Below are 16,906 nucleotides of genomic sequence, written 5' to 3'. Positions count from 1 at the left end.
TTTTTTCAAAATCATCACCACCATCAGATTTGCACGGATGAGCTGATCAAGACATTCTTCATTTTGTGGTGTGACAGTTGTGCATGGACATCTGGAAGTGGCTTGTCTTTCACACTTGTCACCACTGCCTCACTGTGCTCACATCCACTGTCTGATCTCCATAAATACTCAGCAAGTGCCAATGGGTACCATTTTTTCTGCATGGAGGAATTCAATGACACCTTTGCATTTATGAACTTCCGTGTCAGATGCCATTTTGTCACACTTCCCCTCTGCTGCCATCTGTCACATGGCAAGAAAACAGCAAAATATTGGCGGGAAGATTCAGCGTCTACTGCCATACTACCAACATTTGCCTCTGATATTGTGAGCCAACATAATAAAGTAGAAGGTATTAGTTTCAGAGCAGCCTTTGCACAATAGTTCTTGCACTAATCTTCCTGCATTTGTAAGGTGTGTACCCTGGAGACTCATGCATGATGTTGCATCTTAGCACTGCAGGAGAGAGCCTTCTCTGAAACACTTTAAGAACTGGGAATGTTTAGGATATAACCATTCTGTTTTAACAAACTGAATGATTGCTTAAGGAAATAAACATTTGTTTGTTGATTGATTGTTTCAACGAACAGTGATTTACAGCCCTCTTTCTGAGAGTTGCTCCATTTATCATTCTAAAAGTTTTTGAAAGTTCTTTCAAGGAAAAACATTACACTTTTATATTATTTCACATTTTCACAGTAAATTACAGTTTTTCTGTTCTACCAGTATTCATATACATTTATCCTAGATTCTGTATCTGAAGATACACGTTTTCTCCATAGTTCACATCTAAAACAAAACAATTAATCATATGTAGACAAGGAAATACTTGTTAAGAGTTCTAAAGTACTCAGAAAAGGTTCAGACACAAAGTCAAAAAAGAAAAAAATCCATAATGAAACTTAATTTCTATATCATTAGAGAGAATTAGCAACCAAAAGTTTTTTTGAAAATAACATCTTTTTAGACACTTCAGGTAATGCATCTTTGACCATTTTATTCAGATATCATTAAGTTACATCTTATGTATCAGTACCCATAAACAAGACACTTTCCATTACCTTGTAAACACTGGAAGTTGAGACTGGATAACCTGGACTCTGACAACAACAAGAAGCAGTGTACTAAACATTAGGACTATGAGCTTCAACAGTGTTTGGAGCATGGAGAAAGGAATACTGCCCTTTCCTCGAAGAATCTGAACAGCTGTATCCCACAGAACTGGCAAGGTATACTGCAAAGGAAAAGGTGTTTTTAATCAGTGTATTCATTAACTTAGCTAAATAAAAAATATTTCATCTTTTTTGACTTGTTCTTCTGTAAAAGCATGCTCCAAATACTTAATTCATGTTTGTATGTGTTTCACATGCCCCATTCCCTAAGTGCACCATTCTAATAAAAACAATCCTACCTAGATATTATTGCTAACACTATCATAGCAGAACTCACATTCTGTTAGTACTGCATTTTGTACTGACAGATGAAAAAATATGTTCCATCCTCAAGCAGAGAATTCATTAAACAAAGCATGACCATGAAATAAATTTTACAATTTTTTTTTTTTTTTAATTATTAGCCCCTTTGAAAATTTGTCCCATGAACAAAATATCCAGGTACAGTAGAAATTCCTCATTTCTGATTAGCCATGGCTTTCAATTTTACTCCTCTACTCCAGTAACCTACCTGTCTCTTATTCTTAAGTGTTACAATCTTGCACATTATGTAACCTGATTTCTTCCCAGTGCACCAACTTCTTTGCCTGTGCCTTCATGTCTTATGGCTTCACGTACACTGGCTAACTGAAGTACAGACATTGCTAGGTTCACACTACACTTATGCTCTCATCAGAAGTCCCTGTTTACATTTTATCTGTTCTACTCAACTGACTTGTTAAAAAATTTTAAAAAAATCAGATTTAGATAAAAAGTTTCTATGAAAAGCAGAGGCTTAAAAAGTATGGACGTATACAGATCATTCCTTTAGAAATCCAGTTTGAAAATGACATGCTTATTCATTTGACACATAAAGCCAAATAGTTGCAAACACTGATTTCTTCAAGCACAAAAATGTGTAATTTTAGCCTTGAGCATGCTAAGGTAGACAATCTTTCAGCTTTTACATAATAACAATTCATAATTCAAATAATTAAGGAATAGTACATTTAAAATATTTTCTTACACTATTTATATATATTTTTAACTGCTTATGAGTTGACTGTTAAAAAGCCAGTAATTCTTTCACTAAAAGAAAAACGTTTCTCTAAAGAAAAGTTCACGTATGGACTTAGCAATGCTCAGCATGAAGCCTTTTAGTTTAGAAACTCAAGTCATTCTTAAAGCAACAAATTTTATTAAAGTAATACTGACTCAAATTAGACTACTCCAAAACATGTGGTTATTCATAAGAAATTCATGAAGTGCATCTTCAGAATGTATGTTCTCTACTTTAAATCCTTTAGTTAAAAGATTTAAAAATCAAATCTCCATCTTTATGCACCTCAATACTTTAATCAAGACTGTTACATACAGGTCTTTGCAAGCCTTAATAAACTAAAACATGACATTTTCATAAGGACATGGGATTCCTTCCTCAAGTAATTCGGTAATATATATGTTTGCTATGTAAAAGACAACTTAGAAGACATATGAATCCCTGTCCATGATGAATGTATTTTAAACATCAATTAAGTCAAAAAGAACATCTGAAGATTTTAATGGAACTATAGAATTAGCTTGAGCTGACAAAATCGGTAATGAAATATTATGCTTCTAAATGTTTAATATCTTTTTACAGAATTTTTACAGAAGAATTTGAATTTCAACTGCATCTTACCCCTTGAGCAATAAATACTTCATAGACACAGCATATCCCCACCACTGTAATTCCTTGTTCTTTACACAGTGTTGCAACAGCTACTAGAAACACAGTCAATGCAATGGGAGTCCACACTGCAAATCAAGAAGACACTGTTGATACCGTTTCATATTACAACAAAAAACTTAGTAAGTTAACTTGAGAGATGAAGACTAATTCTTTATGTTTGAACGTGCTCTATAAATTTACCCAACGTGTCAGTTGTTACTCAAGGCAACATTCCCAGTCTTATTCTACAGAAAATTATTTACAAGTTACCAGCTTTAAAACTGCCTCCCTTAAACTGAAAGAACTAATTTAAAGGCAAAGGTTGGATCTTTTGATAAGAAAGAAAAAAACCCCAATCTTTCCTAACTCAGCAGCATAACTTTTCAAATGTATGTTTTAAAGGCAGTCATAAATTTTCACAAGGTCAAACTGACTTGGAAAAGAGATAAGCCTCCTACATCTCTACTGAAACTCTGCAGCTTACTTGGGACCTACTGAAGCATCTCAAAATACTTCCACCTGCATTCAATGGAGTTAGTACAAGAATCTCTGTCATTAGACAACTCAAGGTTTAACAAAACATTTTAAAAAATGCTTTAGTCTTGAAGAAAATAAAAAGCAATTTGCGACTGGAAGTACTGCTACAGGGAATTATGGGGTTGATGGCTTTTGGGACATTCTTTGATACTTGCTGAATAACCAGCATATGTACATTGCCACTTTAAGAGCTCTTTATCACTAATACAGAAATTTACACATATTTGGAGGTCATTTACCTATGGTATTATCTGGTCCTTTAGATTTAGTATATGATAAAAATGCAGCTAGAAAAAAGATAGATGATAAAAGCTCTGCTCTGCCCACAACTCCAGTTACCTAAAAGAGAAAGAAGAAAAAAAAAGTTCTAGTCAGCTTCTAGTATTAGACTAGTGCATGCCAATATGTTATTGGGATAAGAATAAACACAATCTGTAAACTAGAAGAAAAGTTTAATAAGAGCAAGACTCCTTTCAGTTCAATCACTGCTGAACACAATCACTACGATATGGGCATCTGTCAGAGACCTGATGTACCACTGCTTACAAGTACCACCATAAATGAGATAATTGAGAAATGCTATATTGTCTTATCTTCAATAATACCAGCTACAAGTAGCACTTGAGGCAGAATTTGAGTAGAATAATGACTTTATTTGAAGTAATACTTCAAATAAACTGGCTTTCATCAACAAAAATTGGAAGAAAGATCTTGTCACATTCACTTACATACACACCCTGCAAACAGTGGCATATAGAAACTACAATTGTTATTTTTATCCATGTCTTTTTAAACTGACTAAATAGAATCTAAAAGAAGCACTCACCTACCTGATGCTATGGCAGCTCTAATCCGAGCAGTCAAAAGTTATCTATACACTGATGTCAAACTGAGTAGTGAAGCTAAAGAATGGCTCAGGCTTTACTATAGGTTTGACAATTTTCTGAATGACAATTTTGCTGGCAATATTAACATTACAAGTACTGCCCTCTCTCGGTAGTTGGATGTAGAGAAAAGGATTCTACGAAAATGTGGAGAAGCACTACTGTAGTAGCCACTGTTCTAACCATAGTATCATTTAGGACTGCCTAAATGATAATGTGTCTGATTACTCTTGGGTTCTTTTTGAGCAAACGAGTTGAAAGCAGCATACTATACCAAGGTAGACAGTCAAATTTGGCTACAAAAACCTCATAGCTCATCATGTAATTATGATGATGCTCAAATGTGACTCTCAGCCATCCAGATTGTGCTAGAAATTTTTATAGCTAGGTACATTCCTGGTCAAGCATGATTGATCCAGCACAGCATTAAAGAGAAAGTAATTCAATACCCAAGGTCATGGTGTTAAAAAAAAAAAAAACATTCAAAACTGACTTTGAAATCACTCTCTGTTGCTTCCGTTGGCAGTACAGTTCACTAAGTTTAAATTTACCAAAGGACTCACTGAAACATGCACAGTCACAAAGCATATTACAAAACTGATATGGCATTAGTAATTGTGTCAACATTTTGGGCAGTACAAAGGTACTTGTTTCAAAACTGTTTGGTCTCAGAAGTTTCAAAGACTCCTGGTCTGCACCTCAAAATTGTCCAGCATGAAGTAGAATTTAGATCTGTTGAAAGAGATCATAAGTAAAGCAAGTGTGCTGGTGTGTCTCCACAATCCTGAGCCAACAAAAGAGAGACTATTTCTGGATACAAAGGTGACTTATGAAGAGAAGCATTTACAAGGTTACTTGACATCCCTTGAGCTCAATGGGTGGTCATCAAAATGCTTCTGGCCTGAACTAGGCAAGCTAGGTAGAATATCTGAACTGGAACTTCAGAGACAAGTACAAGTGAGACGGATGACATTTTTTAATCATTTTTCCTCAAAAAATGATATATTACCTTCCCAACAGCCCATTTTTTTCTCTCAAGTCAAGCAGAATTTTTTTTCCCCTCTATTTCTGCTGTTCCATTAGATTTTCCAAGACAAATCCCTTTGTTAACAGACAGGTAAATGTTTGACATTTGCATGTATTACATCTCCTATTTCAAACTCTTTTGCAAAACAGTAAGACTAAATTGAAGGAATTAATTTCAGATACATTTCAAATATCCAATAAACAAGAAGTACCACCAAATGATATTGAAAACTAGGAATGCAACCTTTCTAGAGTTCTTATTAAAGTCTGAGTAAGTCACTAGACACCCAAGTCTAAGATTCTAAAATACAGTCAGTTATTACCTCATTTCCTTATGCACAAACTACAACTTTCAAATACAAGAATCTTTTCTTAGTTGCACGTAACATGGCATTCTCCATGCAAACACAAGAAAGAATAAAATATACTATGTCTCAAAATCAGAAGGCTTAAATTTAAATGTGGGAGGAAGAAATTATTTTTCTGTTGAGTACCTACATACAACAGCAGTGGAATCTCAAGAGTATATAAAGGTTTTAAGTACAGCACAAAGTTCTAGTAATTGTGTAGTCTTAAAGTGCCCTCATGTGGCTAATATCAAATACTGCACACATTACTACATTATTTTGCTTCAACCGCACTTTTTGGCTTCGTAATATATTGCCTTAAAGAATAAGCTTGCATGGTTTCACAGGCTTTATGCAACTCTTTGGTAATTCTACTGCAAGGTATTAAAAGCAGTTAACTGTGTTACTGTTATCTCAAAAAGAATCTGACAGTTCAAGCAAAATAAACAAATGGATTCACAGAATCATAAAATGAAAGAAGTGAAAAATGTATTACTCAAACACAAATCAGTAATCTAAGTCACTAGCAACTTGCTAATACTCCTATAAAGATGCTATCACATTTACTATAAATAAGCAAAGCCAAACTTTGAAACTTCAGCATGTTTTTTTTCAAAGAAACAGAAAAGCAAGCAGAACTAATACATCATCTAACCCTTGCTTTCCCCAATAATTTATTTTTTTAGAAATTTAACTTTTGCAATTTTAAACATGCCTTTATTTTCTTATAGAAAGGACATAACAATAGCTCAGATAGCAGCCAATTATAAACACCGCGAACTTATTTTCTGTAAAGATTTGCTCGAAATACATAGATATAGTCTTCTGAATTTCTACAGAGAGAGATTTCTGACTTAACAAAAAACAAAGATTAGAACTCTGGACGAACACGTCCAAAAATAGGAACTTCTGTTCAAAAATGGCAAGCTGTGTACAACAGGGCCAAGAAAAGACCTCTACATTACTTCAATGTTGTAAAAGTTATAGGATTATTATCTTTATGAGATTTCACTCCTCACCAAGAAGGAAAGCCACAAAGGACAAGGTTTCTTCCCTGTGCTCTAGAGAAATTCATTCAAGAATTATGGGCTGTCCAATCTGGAACCCAAAATGGTATCTGCTACTTTGAATGGTGATGGGTACGGTGGTGATGGGTGAACAGTTGGACTCGATAATCTTAGATGTCATTTCCAACCCTAATGATTCTACGCTTCTAATATTTACCATTTTCTGAAAATTATGTAGCAATATAAGAGAAAAAAGAGTTTTTGAATAGGCTTTGCAACGAATGTGAAGTGAAATCTAGGTGAGTCAACCTACATGATATGGAAGGTACAACAGAAAATTCTATGTATCTGCTTTATCACAGTTTGTCCTGGAAACTTGATTAATCACACAAAGTTTTACTTCAAAATATTGTTAGAAGACTAGTTAAACATCAAATAGCATAGAATCAGGCAGTTAACATAAATACTGCTTTCCACTGCAGAGAAACACTCCTATAGAATCAATGGAAAGGTAAGTAAGAGGCATATGTATTTCTTCATTCTGATGTTGGTTCAAACAAAGATACTAAGCTAAATGTAGTATAGCAGTAACAACTCTAGCAAGAATCTTACTAGCAGGATATACTGGTATAAAAAAAAGGTAGACAGAACAGGTTCTGTGATTAGCTATAAGTAATGGCTTAGCAAATGAACTGAATTCATGAAAATGAATTGAGAAGTACTGATAGTACTTGTAAAACACTAGATGAAACATCACAAAACACAAATATTATGCAAGCTAAAGCAGTCATCATCATAAAAGGAAATGGTCACAGAAAAGTCTCAAATTATTTAATAGCTAAATTAATGTTTCTTTACTTATTTCTCATTAGTTGCATGGAATGTCAAACAACTCAGAGCATTAAAGTTGGTCATCTCCATCACAATTCACAAATAGCAGAGTAAACAGTGCATAGAAAGAAAAAAAAAAATCGCACATCTTTTAGATTTACTGTTTATAACCATTTACACAAAATACAACATCTAAGCTTAAAAAATGCAGTTTGAACAAACCAAGCACATAACAGGTTTACCTACCGCTTCAGTATGTATTGGGTGCACTGCAAAGAGCAGTGATGCAACTATGCTGCTCTGGTTGTCCAGGAAAAGCTTACAGACCTTGAGGAAGACTACACAAACCACTCCATGAAAGATGATATTTAGGAAGTGGTAAGAAACTGCATTTAACTCGCTGAACAAGTAGTTTAAGCGAAATGTGAGAACTGTGAGGGGTCGGTAAGATTTATGACTCCGCTCCTGAAAGGAAATAAAAAAATGAGTCACAACCGTCTTACAACAATGGATTTATTCCAAAATATCTTTTTAAAAATCTGTGCCTTCAAGATTTCCCCCTACTATTCTGACATCTACCTTAAAAATAAAGACATGAAAATTAGTAATACTAACAATGAAGTATAGTGAATGAAATGAAAACTAAATTGAAAATACAGCTGTCAAAACAGAGAAGTTAACTCTAATTATTTTTTCCATCTTCCCCACAATTTCAATGTATTATTCAGGTACTTTGATCAATCTCGCATTTTGTATTTTAGAAAATAAAAATTCTGGTGCACTCAGATAAATGTATTACTTACATATTCTTAACATGTGTACCAGTCAATGTGCACATATGAAAAGTGAAGTTGCACATAAATATGAAAAATACTGAAACTGCACAAGATGTGAAAAGTAATTTAAAAGTCACAAACATTCAAATTAATCTGAGTTTTATTAAGTTTTATCAGATTTTTGTTTGCTTTCGAAGTGCAAAATCAGAACTGGAGTTTCGGAGCCCATGTACTCTGAATGACTACAGGGTGTCTGAAAAAGTCTGGAAGCTTTCCTTATACAAAAATTACATATCAAATGTAGATCTAGCAATTATTATTTCATAATAAAATTGGTATATATTACAGACATGAAAAGGTGAAGATTACACGGTGGAAAGTCTTTTAGGCAAAACACGTATGATAGTAGTTTTTTTTTTCATGTCTCCACCAATGGTATCATGTGTGACTTTCTAAATTTTACGTAAACCCTTCTGGTACTGCTGTTCAATGATATTTATTGACAACTTTAATGCCAGTGCAGCTTTTCAAATAAAAATGTAGTGACTCAACATTGGCTACTAACAAAAACTCTCAATTCATATCAATATACTTACTCAAATAAACATAATAGATTAAATTCCTATTCTCCAAATCCTAGATTTGATGTTTCAGTGTTATCTTTCCTTCCAGACAGACACTAGAAATAAATAGTATTCTAAGTGAATGTGTATGTGGGAGAAGGGAAAATTGTCAAATTTGTCTAATTTCTGTACTAAAATTAGGTAACATAGAAACCTGAAGTATTTTCTTATGAGCTCTTTTACTGAACAAGAGGAAAAATTACAAGAGACATCTACTCCTAATCTGATAGTTCAAAATATAAACATCATCAAATTCCATCCAACTGTATTAGTGTGGTTAAAACCACACTAGGGAAAAAAGTGTAAAAATTGTATTTTTGTTTTCCCCTATTTCCTCAAAGAGTTCCACAGACAGTTTACCTCAGACATTGGAGTCCCCCAGAAGTCATTCTGAAACAGATTTTTTAATGGAGTAGAAGGGTGCAAATCTTTGTTGTCCAAGATTGCTGAAACATCATCAAAAACAAAGCCACAAAAGAGACTGTTCCAGTAGCAGGCTGCCACCACACCAACTATTAGAGCCACTTCCTTCAGGCTTATTTCAGCCATCTTCTCTAAGAGCTTTCATGGACAAAAGCTGCAATATACAGACAGATAAATGGGTAATTTCACTGAATAAACACTATACTTGATAAATAAAATCAAATTAATACTTTCAGTATTTTATAAGTTAACGATGTTATGTACATAACAGATTTTTTTTTCAGAAGTCTTATTCATTTTACATAATTCAGTGTTTAAAATAAATATTTTCATTAAAGAGTCCCACCACCTAAAAAGCCCTCACACAAACTAGATATTTGTATTTCATATTGATACTGCTACATTTCACGTTCTACTAATAAGACCTAAAACTGGAGATGACTTGGGATGTAATTTGTAGCAAGAACCTGTGCAACTGAAGTGAATGTTGCAAACTGGAGAACTGAAAATTAGGCACTCTAGAACCCTGAGTAAATTAACATGCTGATGGTTTACATTATCAGAAGGGCAGACAATGGGTTAATGATTTTTAGTTTAAAAGTTGTTTCTAATAAAACGTTTCAAATGCAATTAAAATAACATACTGCAAACATTCTGAAGGACAGGAAACCTATAGAGAGTAATAAATAAACGCATTCAAGAACTGGTACAGAGTAACAGTAATAATAACGAAAGTTAAACTTACCATTGAAGATCTCAGTTAGCTTTTTTGCATATTCTGTAGGAGCTCATGAAAAAGTCATTTTTTCCTCAACTGTGCCAACTTCTCTGATTTCAACGAATGTTCATGATGTTCTATCTTAAAGAAATAGCATGTAAAAAAGACATTAGAAATGAATTTCATGTTATCTCATCTTGCATAAACTTCCTAATCCCTTGAAATTATTAAATAGCAATATTATGACTATTTCATATATAATACATAGATGGCCAAGTCAAAAGTTGAAAGTGTTATTTATTGGGTTGTTTGAAAACAATAGTCTTGGGCATAGCAACCACAAAATGACAGATCTCTATTCTTGGTAAAGACAGAAGAGGGGGGGGTCAGCAAAATTGCTATCTTGGACTTCCAGAGGACAGACATTGGGTGGGAGAGTCCCTTAGGAGACAGTCCTGTAGGGCAAAGGGCTCCAGGAAGGTTGGACATTTCTCAAGAAGGTTGGACATTCCTCAAGAAGGAAATCTTAAGGTGCAGGAGCAGGCCATCCCTGTGTCAAGACAGCATGAAAGAAGACTGCCTGGCCGAACAGCGAGCTCTTGCTGAGATTCCAGGAAAAGAAAAAAAAAAAAAAAGAGTTTACCATCTTTGGAAGAAGGAGTAGACAACTCGAGAAGAATACAAGGATGTTGCTAGGATATGCAGAGGGAAAATTGGAACAGCAAGAGCCCAGCTAGAACTTAATCTTGCCACCATTGTAATAGGTAAGCAAAAGTGTTGTTACATTAAGGAGGGCCAAGGAGAATCTCCACCCTTTACTGGCTGCAGTAGGGAACACTGCCAAAAAAGAAGAAGAAAAGGTGAGGTACTCTATGCCTTCTTTGTTTATGACTTTAATAGTAAGAATAGTTATCCTCAGGGCACTCAGCTCTCTGAGCTGGAAGACAGAGATGGGGAGCAGAATAAAATCTCCATAATTTAGGAGGAAACTGTTAGTGATTGCTACTCCACTCAGAGAGTCACAAGTCCACAAGGGCAGATGAGATCCACTTGAGGGTACTGAGGAGGCTGGCAAAAGTGACTGCTAAGCCACTTTATGTCATCCATCAGCAGTTCTGGTGAAACAGGGAGATTTGCCAATGTGATGCCCATTCACATTGCCCATAAGGGTTGGAAGGAGAGGATCTGGGCAACTACAGGCTTGACTGCTTGACCACGGTGTCAGAGAAGGCTCTGGAACAGATCATCTTGAATGTGATCACACAGCACATGCAAAACAATCAGAGGATCACACCTACACAGTATGGGTTCATGAAAGGTAGGTCCTGCTCGATCAACCTGATCTCCCTCTATGATTGAGTGACCTGCCTGGTGGATGAGAGAAAGGCTGTGGATGTAGTCTATCCAGACTTCAGCAAAAGCAAATACCTCTGCCATGGTATTCTTCTGATGAAACCTGTAGCTCATGTCAGGTGTACTCTTCACTGGATAAAAAACTGGCTGGATGGAGGGCCCAGAGAGTAATTGTGAATGGTAGTATACATATAGGCCTACATTTCTGAAATATGATGTTTCAAAAATTAAGGGACAAAGTAATACTGCCATGCAGAACCAACATTAAGAATTATTTAAATTCAACATTTAAGAAAATGCATCTCTAGGTAAGCTGTTTTTAGTGATCTGAAACTTCCTTGTTTATTAGCAATATAAGTTTACTGTCTGGTTGAAGCAGCAAGCCTTTGTAGATACTGCTTTGAGTCTCAAAGAGTCGAACAGGTAATTCTTAAACATTCTTACTTCAGAAACATATAATGCTACTCAACTGGGAAGAAAATGAGATAGATTCTTAAGCAATCTCTGTCCAAAGGAATGAGTTCATCCAGCCGACTGTGAGCTCAACTACTTTTTGAAGGTTTTTACTTTTCTGTACACAGAATATATGTTAACACAAATATTTTACTCATGCCTTAATCTTAGACAATTCTGGTGCTTTTAAAATCCTTCATTTTTGTTCTGAACTTGTTATTTCTTCCAGCCAGAACTCACTCTAATTTTACACCACTACTGATCACACTGTTCCTGACTGCTACATTGACCTGCATGCAAACTATACAGAAAATAATGCTGTTTTCATCTGGATGGAAGAGAACTCTTAGGCATAGAGAGCTTAAGATTTTAGCTGCATCCCAAGCCTGGCTCAAGTGGCTTTCCGATCATCAGAAAGATAAGTCTACAAAAATTTTTAAATCAGAATTTTATTTGTCACTTGCCCTTCCCTATTCCTGCACGTTTCAAATGTCACTAATGCAACTATGTGCTGGCATTTGTTCCTTCTAAGCAACTATTCGACCCACAGACACTCCCAGATAATTCTTAACTTACTAAATTCACTGTAAGAAGTGAACACAACAAAATACATTTTAGCAACAAGTCACGCAAAGCAGCGCTTGAGCTGCTGCTAGCCTGGTAGCCTTAAACTTTTGCAGCGCGCAGAAGCACAGAAGCACCCTTGGCAGTCAAGAGCACATAACAAATCTGGAAGAACCCCCCATTTTCCAGCTTATAGGGAAGGTGAGAGAAAAATGGAAAAAGAAAGGTGATGAAAAAATGCACAAAAAATGCAGCGCATACTTAACTGCACTCTGACATTCTAGGGTCTTATTTTCTTGGGATCTGTACTAGAAAACAATTAAACCAAGGAAATTACTTTTTACATCTGGTCTGACTATAAGGTAGTGTAACATACTTGTTGAATTAAAGTGTAACTATGGAAAAGATGTTTTTGTGCTTCTCTAGTTAAGCATGACAAGGAAAGAAAGACTCCACATCAGAAAGGCTACTTTTTTCTACTCTACAACTGGGCCCATCACCATACTGTGAATACGCAATGAGTTGAAAATGCAAGACTAAAACTGAGGGAGGCTTAGGAGAGTTCAACTGTACTTGTAAGTCAGACAAAAGCACATCTGCCATTAATCTCAGAAGAAAATAGTAATTACTATCTGGCAGCCAACACTCTCCATACCAATTAATCTGTTGTTACATTAGAAAGTAAGAAGCCATATAAGGAGTACACACGACAAAGAAACTCATGGATAGCAGATGTGCATGAGGTTGCTGAAGTCTTGATATGACTGGGCTGCTCAAGTGAGTCATGGTGAGTAGATACATTCCCTTTCTCACTCAACAGGCATGTTGAAATTTGGAAGCAACCCAAGTATGGTCTTGCAAGTGTTAGTATTCTACCATTTTCAGTGATGGATGTATTGATAAATATCTGTAAAACATGCTGCTCAGCAACTAGTTTGTTAAGAAAGGCTTGCTGTGAGGGAGAATACCCTGGTTTCAGTTGGGATAGAGTTAATGTGTAGCTGGTGTGGTGCTGTGCTTTGGATTCAGGATGAGAATAACATTGAGAACACTAGTGTACTGACATTTCAGTCATTGTTGAGCAGTGCTTACACTAAGTCAAAGACGTTTCAGCTTACTAAGCTGCCCTGCCAGCCGAGAGCAGATGGGGAGAGTTGAGGGGGGGCACAAGGAGCTGGAAGGGAAAAGAAATAGGACAACTGGCCCTAACTGGCAAAAGGGATGTCCCATACCATATCCTGCCGTGTTAAAAAATAAAACCAGGGAAGCTGGCTCGGGGGGAGCTGCTGCTGCTTGAAACTAGCTGGGCATCAGTCAGCTGACATGTCCAACCTTTTGGCTTGCCTGGGACACATTGAGCAAACAGAAATTATCTTGGGCAGCATCACAAAGGTTGCTCCAAAAGTAATGCCTCCTGTTCATTTCCTTGTGTTCTTTATATCTGTTATAGTTTACAACAACACTACTCGATAAAGATCTCATTTAGCAAACACTATTTTGCAACACAGTCACCACCATTAACTATTCATTTTTCCCTGCTACAAACAAGAGCCAGTATGCTGCACTCAAAAATCTGCACCAATGGAGGAGACCCACTGCTGCTGCAGTGACATCAACAAGTATTTGAAATATTTTTTCTCTTTCTTGAAATGTGACTCATATTTCAACAAGCAAATTTGATTTATTCATTAAGTAACAGTATAAAGTATATTTACTTTTCTTATGTACTCCTTTACTACCTTAATGAGTTTCTAGAAGACAACAGAGTGGCTAAGGTTTACTATTCACATCCACACAAAGGCAGACAATAAATTATATTCAGAAAAAAATCAAAATTACAATCAAATAAAAATAATTAATTCTCCATTTCTTCTTGATTCACACCTACTTTCCAACTTTTACTACTATTATAATGTACATAGGTTGCTCCAAAAGTAATACCTCCTATTTGTTTCCATGGAAACTACAACAGCTACAAAGAGCACATAACAGTATTTGATAGAGCAAATTCTAGCTACAAAACACTATTTTTCGACGTAGTCACCATCACTAGCTATGGATTTTCATCAGCGATGAACAAGAATCTGCATGTCACTCTTGTAAAAAGCTGGATGAATGTTTGACATGTGGCTTGCCCCTCACATCACTGTCGCCACCGCTGAAATGCACCATCCACAACCTCACTGTACTCACATCCACTGCTTCGTCTCTATAAATGTCCAGCAAATGTCAATGAATGCCAGTGGGTGCCATTTTTTCTGCACAGAGCAAATCAATGGCACTTTTACTTCTTACACACTTTCACATCAGACACCATTTTGTCAGTGCCCCTCTGCTGCCAGCCATTATATGGCAAGAAAATGTAATGGAATATTGGTGTGATTATTCCATACTACCAACATCCACCTCTGATACTGTACTTTAAAATTAAACTTAATCTTCAACATTTTTTATTGAAACAGAAAAAAGACAGCAACAAAAATACAGAACTAGTGAAATATTTGACTTTGTTTTTGTGAAACTAGCATATCAGGCTGGTTTGATGGCAGTGGCTGCAATTCTCAGTGAGTTCATCAGAGATTTTTCATGACATTTTGTTGTTCCTGTATTTCATCCTTGAAAACAGTTATTCACTATTTGGTATGTACGACCAAAAACTGATTACATGAATAAGGCACAACTGTGAAGTAAAGAATGTTTTTCTCTGGTAAGATGGGGCCCATAAAAGTAAAGAGTACGGTCAGATTTTTCAGTTGAACATCTGACTGCAACTCTCAGCGCTCCATTTTAACAAAATGGAAAGCAAGGCATCATGTTCACAGGACTCTGTTTAGTCAGTGAATCAAAATGCACACAATTATCTGCTATAACTTGAGTTAGCACCACACTTGCCTCCCTGTGCCCTGGTTTCAGCTCAGGCAGTGTTAATAGCACACTGATGTTTAGCTGTCGCCAAACAACGGGTGTGCTTCCAGGGCTGGGCCAGGCCACAGTGCTAGCTGTGCCATGGGTTGGATGTGTCTGGGTCAGCAGATGGTGACTGACTGCATCATGCATCACCGCTTTTGTATATTCTTTTATCATTATTACTATTTTTTCCTTCCTTTTTCATCCTATAGTCTTTGTATCAGCTCAGATTCCCCTTTATGGGATGAGCTGTGAGAGGAGTGAGCAAAAGGCTGTGTGGTGCTTTCTTTACTATGAGTGGTGAGGTGCTGGAACAGGCTGCACAGAGAGATTGTGGATGCCTCATCCTTGGAGGTGTTCATGGCCAGGCTGGATGGGGCACCAGGCAGCCTGGTCTAGTATTAAATGGGGAGGTTGGTGGCCCTGCATGTGGCAGGGGGGTTGGAGATTTCTGATGCTTGAAGTCCCTTCCAACCTGAGCCATTCTGTGACTCAGTGATTCTGTGCTGAGCTGCCTGTCAGGTTAAACCATAACAGAAAAACCACACTATTGACTGATCCAATGTATGTAAACAGACTGACTGTCCCTTCAGGGGCTGTTTTTAACCTCACCCACCTTATACTTCCACAACTGTACATCTGATACCCAAATCAGCCCTTGGGCTGTACTACTATTAATTCACGATCTAAGAACAGCTACACAGTCCCCACTTGACTGGACGAAATGAGGACTGACAAGTGCCTCATTTCAAAGATTTCTGCTGAATGTTTTAATTTGCAGCAATATCCAAACATGTCAGGAAAAATATACAGATGCAAACAATAAGCAGCAAGTTATACTTGATGATTGTGAGAGCTAATTATGGAAAAATAGAATGCCAAAGCTGTGCACAATACCTGCTTATTAGTCTAATTTTCTCAAGCTGTATGGCATAGAAAAATGTGTCTTCTACTCTGCTACTTTCATGCACATACAGAGATGTGAAGCGAAAAGGACAAACAAGAACCAGAGCTCTCTGGCAGGCTTGGCTTATAAGGCATGCTACATTCCTCCACTTTGCTGAGAATCCTCTACAAGTTTATTCAATCTTTTTCAAGAATTACAAACAATAGTAGGATATTACACAAAAGCCAAAACACTTTTAGAGAAGTAGGAGAATAAGAAAATGTTTCTCCCCAGTCACTACAAAATCCATGACACTACAGACAGATGAGGATAGCACACTGCAAATATCGATGCTTTATACAATGCACACAAATGCACACGACAACCAAACTGAGATGCTTTGTGTCCTCACTTTGGAAATTTGGAAGTGAAGAAACTACCTTCTCAGCCTATGAAACTAAGATATATTTAGGCAAGAGTGCCGCTGCAGTCCCTAGATATGCAGCAGCTGTTTACCGCTCCACCATTATCTATCAGCTAAGTAACATTTTATTTGACACGTTACATCAACAGTAATTTCAGAAGCCAATATATTTATGTTTATCATATAAATCCTATGCCTAATTTTAAGAACTTAAACATACATTTAAACTTTTACTTCTATCGGGTA

General features: G+C 36.3%; 1 protein-coding gene across 5 annotated transcripts in view; it reads right to left on the bottom strand.

Moving 5' to 3' along the window:
• The window catches only part of TMTC3 (transmembrane O-mannosyltransferase targeting cadherins 3), a 37,909-nt gene that overhangs the window by 16,314 nt on the left and 4,689 nt on the right, over window positions 1-16,906 (bottom strand). For 4 of the 5 annotated variants that reach the window (XM_010708869.4, XM_010708881.4, XM_010708885.3 and 1 more), the window contains exons 2-7: window positions 10,101-10,214; window positions 9,293-9,509; window positions 7,780-7,998; window positions 3,678-3,777; window positions 2,872-2,987; window positions 1,101-1,273 (exon numbers count right to left, since the gene is read on the bottom strand). In XM_010708869.4, coding sequence (XP_010707171.1) covers window positions 1,101-1,273; window positions 2,872-2,987; window positions 3,678-3,777; window positions 7,780-7,998; window positions 9,293-9,481 — 797 coding nt within the window. In that variant the 5' untranslated portion in view covers window positions 9,482-9,509; window positions 10,101-10,214. The remainder of the gene's footprint in view (window positions 1-1,100; window positions 1,274-2,871; window positions 2,988-3,677; window positions 3,778-7,779; window positions 7,999-9,292; window positions 9,510-10,100; window positions 10,215-16,906) is intronic. The other variant, XM_010708890.3, reaches the window with a different exon arrangement.

The sequence above is a fragment of the Meleagris gallopavo genome, chromosome 1 (genome assembly GCF_905368555.1).
Source record: "Meleagris gallopavo chromosome 1, MGAL_WU_HG_1.1, whole genome shotgun sequence".
Taxonomy (NCBI): Eukaryota; Metazoa; Chordata; class Aves; order Galliformes; family Phasianidae; genus Meleagris; species Meleagris gallopavo.
This window is presented reverse-complemented; position numbering and strand designations above follow the sequence as displayed.